Source organism: Culex pipiens, chromosome 3 (assembly GCF_016801865.2).
Source record: "Culex pipiens pallens isolate TS chromosome 3, TS_CPP_V2, whole genome shotgun sequence".
Classification (NCBI taxonomy): Eukaryota; Metazoa; Arthropoda; class Insecta; order Diptera; family Culicidae; genus Culex; species Culex pipiens.
In genome coordinates, this window is record NC_068939.1 from 61,445,712 (window position 1) to 61,457,706 (window position 11,995).

Consider the following 11,995-nt stretch of genomic DNA (forward strand, 5'->3'; position numbering starts at 1 on the left):
TTCCATGATATATTTCTTTGGCGAGGGGGGAGAAGCAACTACGATTACCACTACACCACCGGACCCGGTTTAAAAAACAAATGTTTGATAAGCTGCAATTTTTCCGATCAAGTTCGCGGTTCAATAGAAAATTTACTCAGCGCTATGATTTTTGAAGTCTTATTTCAATGAGTAGTGAATTCCATAAGCACAATACACAATTGATTTATTTTTATTTTATTATGTATTTCAATATCAACTTGAGAGTTCACAGCAGCCAAGGAAGTTGTTGTCTTTTTATTCCAAAATTGTCAAACTTACGGATTTAACCCTTCAACAATATGATTGTAAAAAGAGTCAAAATCTGCTTTATTTTTTTTTGTAGACAGTAACTTTTGGGAATAAATAACCGATAGTTCCCATAATTTCGAAGATACTAAAATTTGCGTACCGAAAATCGTGGTGCAAAAAGCTTAGCTTGATGTGCGCCGTTAAAAATAAGAATACAGTTCATACTCGATTATCCGAAGGCCTCGGAAAAAAATAAAAAATATAAATATTGAAATAAAAAGCCACAGTTTCAACATTTGCATGGAAAAAGTGTTTTAAAATGCATTTTACACTAGTTCAGTTGTTTTGCAATCATAAGTTTTCAAATAATGTAAAATTTGACGAAAACAAAAATTTTAGCGGAAAAAAAGCATCGATAATTTTCAAAAATTCAAATGATTTTTAAATCAACCCAAACATGCTAAAAATGATTCTGAACGCAGGTGAATGGATCTTAAATTGATTTCAGTTGATTCCACTTAAATTTTCATTATAATTTTGAAGTTTTTAAAAAAAAAAGTTGCCCCCTGATTTTTCGGGCCAATTTTGAAGGGGGGAGACAAAAACTTTATATAAAATTTGTACCAGCTTAAACTATTTTAAAATGATTTAGAATTATGAAATCCGAGATGGCGGCCAAAATGGTTGAAATGAAATATTGAAAAAAATGCATTTTTAAATTTAATAGGCAATCAACCACTCAACAGTGACTAAAATTAAGTCGCTGAACCCAAATTTGATGTTAAAAGTAAAAAAAATAAAAAATACGAATTGTTTTTTTATTGTTCAAACCTTCGGATAATCGAGACGGACTGTTTTCAAATTTTACTGTAAAACATTTGTAAGTAAATCTTTCCCAGTTCCTGAGGGGAACACCCTTGAAGAGTATCGGGGCCGGCATTTACAAAGCGGATTCAGTGGCAGTTTCATTCTCAACTTAATGTTAACATGGTAAGGTTAATGTTAACATTCCATAGGTCGCCTCCCTAAGGTGTCGTGATAAGGTCCAGTTTGTGGCGATACACTACCTTCCCTTTACTAAGCAATCGAATCCAGAAGGGAAAAGATTACCAGTTGTGTTGGTCCGAGCCGGGATTTGAACCCCGATCTCCCGCTTACAAGGCGGAAGCGTTACCACTAGGCTACGTGGCTCGGACAAACATTTGGTGGAATTTAAAAAATCTGTTTTCAGTAGTATTTTATAAGATGTTTTTTTTGGCTTTCTAAGTCAAACAAGTTATTCAGGACAAATTGCTATGAAACTTTGTACTTGTGTTTTTAAATCAGATTTGAGTACTTTTGTATAATTTAAAAATGTCGGAAATATTTGGTATTTAAGATATTTTTATATAGTTATTTGGGAATCTTTCAACAGTTAAATGCCTATCAAATTGTGTTCAAATTCAAAACATTTGAAAACATATCTTTCTTTTAAAATTTATTTTAAAATTGTAATTTAAATTTTAAATAAAATTTTCAGATATTTTAAAATTACAATATTTTCAGAGTTCAACTGCATAATAGTCATTTCAATACAAACAGTCACTTTTTATTTTTATTCAAACACAAAAATTTAGTTTTTGTTGGGTTATATTTAATTCTCATCTGAAAATTCCGTTAAAAAAGAGATTAACTGAATTTTGACTGTTTCGGTTGTGTTGTTCAGAAAATCGCAGCACGGTCAATTGATTTTTTACCATTCTGTGTTTCAAAAAAAATTTAAAAACATCCAAACATGTTTATTTTTTCTTTTTTTCAATAAATTTGGCACGGCTCATACAAAGGATGTATCGAGAATTATGTTTATGTTTGCGCGATCTGGGAGTCGCGATGAGGGGTTGAAGTACAGGCCAACTCAGAGGGGTTTTTTTGACAGTTACCTTGCCTTGCCGAAGATACTAAATCGATCAGCAAAAAATGTTTTAAGTTACCGTTTGTTTAAATATATGGCACTTTTTCTCTGGAAGAATCGTTCTTCTTGAATTTACAAAAGCTTTTTCAAAGAAAACTGAAGAGTATTTGCATAAATGTTGTTCTTTTTGCAAATATTTTGTACCCATACTCATACCCAACATTGCAAAAATGCTATGCCAACATTGCTAAAATGTAAATGCTATTTCCTGCTTTCCAGTAATAATTTATGTTATTCTTAAATTTAATACAAAACGATGTTTTATTGATTTTAAGTTTAGAAAAATTGTGGAGCATGGAGATGAAAAATCACAAGCATTATGGAAATTAAGGATTTGGACTAAAAACTGTTAAAAACGGCTTCTTACTTTTTGTACTCAATTTGAAAGCTTTCTTGAGAAATAAAAATATTGTCAGTCGTCAGTCTATAAAAAACATTGTAATTTGATTTAAAACTATATGGAAAAATTCCTTCTGGCCTCGGGAGAAAACCGGGAAAAAACCGGGAAATTGAAAATCCAAATCTGGTGGTCACCCTGTTTTAAGGTGTTATGTTCTTTTTTTTGTATAGAAGCTTCAGTTTTATGTCTACCTTCAAGGTTGAAAAAAGTGCTTATATAATATCCATGAACTATTTGTAGAGCCAGCATGAAACATAGTTGAGCTCATAGTAAACATCAAATAAAACGAGTAAATACTTTTTCCATGATTCCGATAAAGTTAACAGCTATCCCGTGGTTGCATATTTTTTCATCCCAATGGGATTATGATAACCTCATTAAACTGTAATATTTTACTCTCTGTTTTTATTTTCCATGAACCACCCACAATACATTATTTATGCCGCAACTCGCGGGGCAGTAAAAAACGTTACAGTAGTACACAGTTGTAATCTTGGTTGAGGAGCCTAAACAAAAAATTTAATGCAAAGTTTAGCAACTTTTTTTGATTTTCATATAAGTTTAAAAAAAATGAATAACTTGGAACACAAGAAAAAAAAAATAAGTTAATTTTTTTTTTTGTAAAAAAATAACATTTCCTTACCTTTTTTCACTGTCTAGCTACAACTTTTGGATCCACTCGGTTATCATCAAGCTGCTGCCGTGTGCGGTGCTGACCGTAATCAGCTGCGTCCTGATCAACGTCCTGTGGAAGGCTAGCAAGCGGAAGCTGAAGCTTAAACAGGGCGCAAATTTGGTGCCCAGTAAAAACGGTGCGACGACGGCAGGGGTGGCTTCGTCGCCGAGTCACGCCACCAGCTGTGCCACCACCAACGCCACAGCTGGGCCGATCGGTGTTGGGAACGGAACCAGGTTGGTATTGCGGGGAGGGATTCTCTGTCACCGTATTGGGGAGACTGGGGAATGTAGGGCACTCGTTTGTTTAGGGTTGTTAGAGAATAAGAAATTGTGACTTTAAATTTGATTACTTATGAAAAACCCCTCTACACTGTAAGGTGGTACAAGCTTTGAACTCACTAACATCCCATTACAAATTTATGCATTATGAGTTATTCAGTGTTCTGTTTTTTTATGTTGTGCAATTTGATTGCCCCAGTTGAAGCTGGTTGCTGTGAACTGTGCTCTTCCGTGTCACCTGTTGCGTGGCACGTGATGAACCGTGGGTGGTGTTATTGTTTCGCATCTCAATTCACTGCGCCGGAAGATAGGTCCTGGAACATTTGTCGTACTATAGGTGTTAACAGAGATACTTTTTATGGTGGAATGACATTTTTTTAGCGTGACCCAATTTTCGATACAACTACAAAGAATACTTTTTTTGAGTTGTTTATATGTACTAAAATCTCATAATTTATTAAAGAGTTGGCATTGCAAGAAAAAAAAATGTGAATCTTCTACACTGCCCATAATTGAAAATTCGGCTATTATGCCAAATCAAGTATTCCGAGAAAAACGCGTTTTAGTGATTGTGACAAAATCTCCGTCAAGGCAATTTCCCATAACAGTGGCATATTAGCCGTTTGGTTTTTCGCATCGGCAGCCAAGTCTAAGCATTATTTCAGTAAAATTCAAGTTCCAGAAGATGCGTTGGAACATCCTCTACCACCTGGTGCTAATATCTCGTTTTTACCAAAAGTGGATATTAGCCGTTTTTTCAATGGTGGGCAGTACACAACTTGACACTTTTGAAGTTGGTGTTTGTAAACGCTTTAGTTTTGTCAATGAATGCTACATTTGAGCTCCCAGAGAACGCTCCAATCGACAGAATTGAATTTTAGTGAATTTCCTGCGAAAGAATAAAGTTGTAAATTTTGGGTGTGGTGCTATGAAACCAACTTAAGCAACCATGCGCTCCTATTCCAAAACCCTAATTTTGCAATCCTCACAGGTATTTTTGACCCTTTTCTGAGCTTACTAAGCAGAGCGCACATTTAATTTAATGTAGGGGGAGAGGGGGTAATATGCACCCCCTAAGGGAAAATTGAGATTTCTCGACCATAAAAGCATTTCTGTGGAAGAATTTTGCAAGAGTTCTAAAACAACTATTACTCTTCGTCATCCATGTGAAAAAAGTCTTGAAAACCCTCAAAATTGTTTAAAAATAGCAAATTTCTAAAAACATTTTTGATTAATTTCAAACAATTATGCGGGGCATTATGCACCACAACAATGGGGCAAAATGCACCGGGTAAAAGCAGTTTTCACTAGTCACCACTAGATGACACCGCTGTTTTTACAAAGGATCATCACAGCGGTGCATTTTGCCCCAACCACGCTTTTTGCATTTTTTTATTTTTATTCGCGATTAAAAGCTCCATAATTCCGGCAGATAGCGCAAAGCATCGAAGAATGTCGATTAAAATTTTCACTGTTAGGTTACATAGGAATGCAAAATTAAAATTGAATTAACAGCACTTAGAACAACTTTTGAGAAAAAATTCAAGTAGTACGAGTGTAAACTTTTTGCCCTCTATAAATTAACACAATAAAAAAAAAATTGAAAAAAAAATAATTTTGAAAAAAAAATATTGTGTAAAATGATAGAGCATCAAAAGTTAACAAAGGATCAGCTCGAATTTTTGCTCAAAAGTTGTTTTGAACGCTGGAATTTAACAAAACAGAATTCGCATACATAACCTCAAAGGGCGGAAATTTCAATCGACATTCTTCGCTCTGTTCTACTACTCAACACTAGGTGTCGCATGTCGTTTGGCTCTTGAACGCCAATTCTTTATTATAGATTTTTTCAGCCGGAGGCTGGTTACGCTTTTTGCATAAAATTCGATAAAAAATACTTTTTTTTAATGTTTTTGGACTCATCTATCTATAGGGGCAGAGGGGGTAATATTCACCCCCGGGGCAAAATGCACCCCCTGCTTTTCTCGGTATTTGGAACAATTTTCCGGGAAAAAACATCATAGAAATTGGAAGCTTAACATTTTAAAACTATGCTGGAAAAGTTTGAGCGTGGTAGGATAAAAAAGCCAAAGTTATTCGCAAAAATTTAAAATGTTGTGTTTTTATCTAATTTTTATTGAACTTTCAATATGAGTTTTGGACGATATAAAAAGCATTTATTGATATTGTGAGTGTTGCGGTATATAGTCTTTACCATAATCATCATTATTCTGTAGATAGATGAGATTAAAAACATCAAATAATGCTTTTTATATTAAATTTTCTGCAAAAAGCGTGGTCGGGGCAAAAGGCACCGCTTTGAAGATCCTTTGTAAAAACGGCGGTGTCATCTAGTGGTGACTAGTGAAAACTGCTTTTACCCGGTGCATTTTGCTCCGCTGTTGTAGTGCATTTTGCCTCAATGTTGCGGTGCGTATTGCCCCGCATGGTTGTTTGAAATGAATCAAAAATGTTGCTAGAAATTTGATGTTTTCAAACAATTTTGAGGGTTTTTAAGACTTTTTTCACATGGATGACGAAGAATAATAGTTGTTTTAGAACATCGAACAAAATTCTTCTACAGTAATGCTGTAATGGTTGCGAAATCACAGTTTTCCCTTAGGGGGTGCATATTACCCCCTCTCCCCCTACAGCAGGGGTGTCCAACCATTTGGCCCAGCGGGCCAGATTTGATTTTTCTGAAGCAACGGCGGGCCGGTTCAAAGTTCAAAAAAGTTTTTTTTTTCATAAAGTTTATTTTATTAGGTTATTTCAAGTAAACAAATAAATAAACTAGTGTTGCAAATAAGATTCATGTATTTTGTTTTTGAGAAAGAAAAACAAAGCTAACTTCCAAAGATGTGTTTATTTCATTTATTTTTATTTTGTTTTGGTTAAAATTGTATTGTAATTGTTTTTGTCGATTGAAATTAAATACCCTGATATCATTAACAAAAAAACATTCAAATTTCGTCGTTGCAAGTTTTTTTCAAGTTTTAAAAATCAACGAAATAAGATAAAATTTATTGAAAAAAAATTTGGACTCAAATCATCTTTACGAAAAAATATTTTTTGCGTTGTTGTTCACCTTTATTCAAATATTCTACAAAACATTTCAAAATGATTTTAAAGACAAGAAATTTTAAAAACTGGAGAAAAATAAATATCTGATATTTTTCAATTCGTCTTTTTTCAAATTTCTTAGAATTATTGAAGAAAATAAAAAAAAATGCTGTCTGATTTCTTGACTCATTTTGAAACATTTTATTATATTTTAAAAATATTTACAGCGATCTTTATTTTCGATATGATTAATTTGCTTTAAGCCTTTTTTCAGCAAAATTCATCATTGAAAAGTTGTTCTGAAATAACACATTATTTTTGCTTACTCATTTATGAAAAATCAATATTAATCAAAATTTTCAAAAATATAACAATTAAATTTAAATTGAGTGTCTTTTTGCAAATTTCTCAAGTTTAATAATTGATGCTGAAAAAATCAATATAGAAATAATAAAAATTAAATTCAAACATAAAGAATGTTAAAATGTAAAATTAAATCATTTGAAAAAATACAAATGCAAAATCCAAACAAAACGTTGAATTAGCAACATTTTATGTCAAAAGCAAACATTAAACAAATAAATGTTTCGTTAGAATATCTTCAAATTCGATCTCTTGATTATTTTCAGTTTTGACACTAAATTTATTTACAACTGATGAACAGCATTTAGGGCCGGTCCCGGGCAGACGGTAATAACAAAATTCATGCCATTTCAATAACAAATACCCTTAAAATAACAGAAAGTGTTATGGAATATTCTTGAAAAATCAATTTTTGCATAAGAGTTCAATAACAGTTTATGTTATCATAACAAAATTTGTTATCGGTCTGATATTGATTGAAAGCCAGAACAACTTGGGAATAACATGTTTTGTTATGGAAGAATACCTTCAATTGTTATTGGGATGATCGTATTAGTTGTTAAAATAACAAAAAATAATAACAAAGATTTGTTCGAAGAATAACGTAAAATGTTATTTGTCTGTTATTACAATAACAATCCAATAACAAAACCATCATAACGGCGAATAACAAATCTTGTTATAAATAACATAAAATGTTATTGGCCTAGTATTTTCAAATAACAAAGAATGTTATTCCCAAGTTATTTCCGTCTGCTCGGGGTCATTGAACTATTTTAAAAGCCGTCGCGGCCGGATGAAATGGCTTCACGGGCCGAACGTTAGGCAGGCCTGCCCTACAGGCAGCCTAGTTTATTTGACATGAATAAGTTGGTTTTTTTTTATTGCTTAAGCTTGTAAATTGCTGTATAAGCCCGAAAAACTAAAACATTTTGTATCCCTATTTTGGGTCTATTGCTCCTAGGATTCGGACTTCAATGTGAAAAAGGGAATTAATATTGCACCCCAAAAAGAAAGTATTGACAGCACGCATCATTCTGAAGTGGCAGATTGTTACCAGATTCGGTGAAATGCGCGATTTCGTTAAATTAAATTTGGTAGGAACAAAAAAGGGCCAAATACCCACTTGCAGCAATGTAGGACAAATAATTGGGTACTAAAGCCCTATGTCAATTATTATGTACAACGGTAAAAAACACGATTAAAAACCATTTCTGATCACTTTTTTTCATTTTAATGCAAAAAAATATATTTTTGCAATTCCGTCGTGAAACTACTTACTTTTCCTGTCATTCTTGAACGACGAAATAGCCTACTTTTCTGTACCAAAAATAACAGAATCGAATAGCAACACTTTTCAAAATAAATGCTGAAAAGTTCTACTTTTCAGCATTGAAATGGGTGCTGAAAAGTTGAACTTTTCAGCACTTGTTTCGAAAAGTAACACTTTTCATATTTTTTTTGATTTAAACGATTTATTGACAAAATACATGAAAATTCGACTTAAAATTTCACTCAATGGGTGTTTTTCGAAATTGCAAAAAATGTTGTATGGAACTCGTTGCAAAACTTAATTTTTTCAGCACTCGTCGTATTTATCCAACTCGGTGAACCTCGTTGGATAAATGCACGACTTGTGCTGAAAAAATCCTCTTTTTGCAACTTGTTGCATAAACTACTATTACAAGACAACATTTTTTCGATGGATCAACTATGGTCCCCTTGAAACGAGCTGTCAAGTAGGAACTTTTCTGTCAAGAAGGACCGCGAGGTTAATTTTTGAAAATTGATTTAAAAATTTATTTTAAACTCTTTGTGGTCGTACAAAGGGTCATTGTACTCAGAAAAATAAGCTTTATCGCTGAAACAATGATATCGGCAATCTAAGCTTCATTTTAGGACCCAATTAAGACATTATAATCTAAAAGATCTTCCGGGTATACCGCTGTAATGAAAAAGAGGTTGTAACTCCAGGGAGTCCTTGGATGACCTCCAACATCCCATGGTATCAGTAAAGTAGTCTGCCATACTCTTTGCAGAAATACGCATCCCGAGCAGGTGGAAATAACTGGCAAACTGCAAGTTCTGTTATTTTCAGGAGGTCAGGGCTTGTTAATAAAACACCCAGATGAGCTGTTATAATAGCCCAAAACCAAAATTGCAACAAGAAAATCTTATATCAGGGTTAACTCGTTCGTTAACTCAATTTGGTATTAGCGAGATATGATATTTTTTGCAATGAAACCATCCACAAATCACATTCCATGGCCAAAATAAAGTCATAATGTCCTTGCAAAATCGGTCAGATAGGTTAAAAAATAGTCCCATAGTTTTGTCCATATTGTGCTAAATAAAAAATAATAACAAATTCTGTTATGGACAATTGGTCAACATTTTCCAATAATTATAGTAAAATTCAATAACGCGATCAATGATTGAATGATCTTCTATGTGCCATAACATTAGTTGTTACTGTCCTACTCTTTGGCATTCTCTCATGAGATCTGATTATTAACATTTAAGTTTTGGGGATCATATTATTTTTTTTCTTCTCATTAGCAACGGTCATGATATTTTGATGACAAAATGAGATATTTTAACAGGACTTGTTTTTGAATTGACCTTTGTTTTATAATTCCCACCTGCCCGGGTTGGAATGATGAATTGCTAAGCGAACAAAAAAGTAGCAAATTTGGTTATGATGCAATGAAAGTTTCATTTTCAATGCATTCGCATTTTTTTGTTGTTTCGTTCGATCCAATGTAGTCGTTATCTCACTGTTCAAACCAAAAGGTTAAACTGATTCCTCGTGGGTGATTTTTCCATTTCAGTGAATAAATTGCTTTATCAACATTGGATCACAGGACAACGAGGGCAGTGTTATTGAAACTGTTTTTTTCCTCTTCCTTCCTTCCATAAACAGACACCCCAAGGCGGACCGCCGCGCCGACCGGACCACGATGCTGCTGGTGGCGGTGCTGATGCTGTTCCTGGTGACGGAGTTCCCCCAGGGCATCCTGGGCCTGCTGAGTGGCATCCTGGAAAAGTGCTTCTTCAAGCGTTGCTACGCGCTGTTTGGCGAGATGATGGATCTGCTTGCCTTAATCAACGCCGCCATCGGTTTCGTGCTGTACGGCCTAATGTCGAAACAGTTCCGCACTAGCTTTAAGTCGGTTTTTTGCAAAACTCCAACCCATAGGGTCGAGATGACCAGGATGACGGGCATCACGACGACCTGCGTCTGATCGGGCGGGACAGTCCTACGGAAGGATTCTAGCGCGAATTTAGGCACTCATCTCATTCGTATCACACTAGCACTGGTAGTTGGCAATGGGTTAGCCATTTGGGTAGCGTCCAAATTTTAAAAACTCCACTGATATTGGTCAAAATTTACGAACTAAATTTATACTAGAATCTAGATACAAAAAGTCCCAAGGGTTTTTAGCTTGGGTTGGAGTTGTGATTTGAAAGGATTTACTGTGTAAATATATAATCACTGAGCTTGAACAACGAAGGCATCACCTGGGGAAAAAACGGTGGTGCAATCGTAATCCGTAGGCCAAGCTGTGGTGGTAATACTTCCAAAGCTGTGTAGCAAAAGTCCGCTATATCCCACCTTGTACTCCCCCGCCCCCCCTCGAGTTCGCCGTATGCGTTTGAGCCCACACGCGATACGGACAGAGCAGTCGAACTAACGGAACGATCTCACAAAATTGGAATAGTTACCACCATATAGTAAGTACGAAACAAACTAAATAAATTTAAATGTGTATTTGTTAAAAGGAACAAAAAAAACTAGTGTAATTTGTATAACTAAAAGTTTATATAAGTTTAAAAACAAGCGAACCGAAAAAAGTTACAAACTACTCATTGGCATGAAAGAGAAGATTACTATAAAAAAAAGTTACACGTTTAGGCTGTCAGAGTTCTATGACGAGTTAGATTTCACAAAGTTTCACCCCGCAGGTAGACACAACGTTGTGATTCCATCGTGGATTTCAGAGTTTAGGATCGTGTTTATTTTTCTATTTATCTGAATGCTGAATGTAAAACAAAACCAAAGAGTTTCGTTCACTTCAAATGGACTAATAAAAGCGTTAGCGAAATCAACTTTGTGTCGGACTTTTGCGACAGTGAAGTATCCATCCATTTGCGTTCAACTAGCTAAGGTAAGTATACTTTGAAATCCAGTACTTGATCCGCAATACCTTTGATTCAAACACTTTTTCAAGCGGATAAAATGATGACAAATCGTTGTGATTGCGATATCTTGCCACTCACTTACGTGACACCAGTTGATTCACATTTACAAAGCTGTTGTCAAGGGAATGCATCGAAAAGTTCATAACACCAAATTGAATTGCACTCTTGAGTATTTTTTTTAAAATCAAAAATCAAATCTAAAAGTTCGCTCCGCAGCATTGCCTTGGCGTTCTCTAATGCGAGATTCCTACTCAAAACTAGGTTTCCGAGAAGGCAAACCTTTTTTACACCTAAGCTCCCATCCACCCCGGGATTCGATCTAACGACCTTTGGATTGTGAGTCCAACTGCCGACCAGCGACTCTACCGAGACAGGACCCAGGGAGACGACCTGGACTGAGCTAACGACCTAATCTCTAGGTTAGACCGGGCCAACATTTACTTCCCCGTCCGACGGAAGGCGTGATCAGACAATATCGTCTCGATAAATGCTATGCGGCCGACTGGGACCGAAAACAGACCAACTAGGGCCGAGCGCCCCAAAAAGGGGCAGGTGGCGGTCGAGAGGGGATTTCGGCTGCTCCGGGAATGGAGTACCCGATCCGAGTGGTAGAAATGACAGTTCTCCTACAGAAGACGATCGTTCGGCAGGCTGTAAACAGCAGCAAAACAGAAAGCCTGAGAACAGGCCATACTACAATAGATACGCATATGTCACAGTGGTCCGTGTCTGTTCACAGTTAAAAATAAGAAAGAAAAAAGGCCAACTAGGGTGAGAGGCAACCACGC

General features: G+C 35.3%; 1 protein-coding gene across 1 annotated transcript in view; it reads left to right on the forward strand.

Annotated features, from left to right (window-relative positions):
- LOC120414436 (G-protein coupled receptor dmsr-1) overlaps window positions 1–11,114 on the forward strand; it is a 161,151-nt gene extending 150,037 nt beyond the window's left edge. Inside the window, exons 8-9 of the mRNA XM_039575621.2 lie at window positions 3,282–3,533; window positions 9,928–11,114. Coding sequence (XP_039431555.1) covers window positions 3,282–3,533; window positions 9,928–10,249 — 574 coding nt within the window. The 3' untranslated portion in view covers window positions 10,250–11,114. The remainder of the gene's footprint in view (window positions 1–3,281; window positions 3,534–9,927) is intronic.
- The last annotated feature ends 881 nt before the right edge of the window (window positions 11,115–11,995 follow it).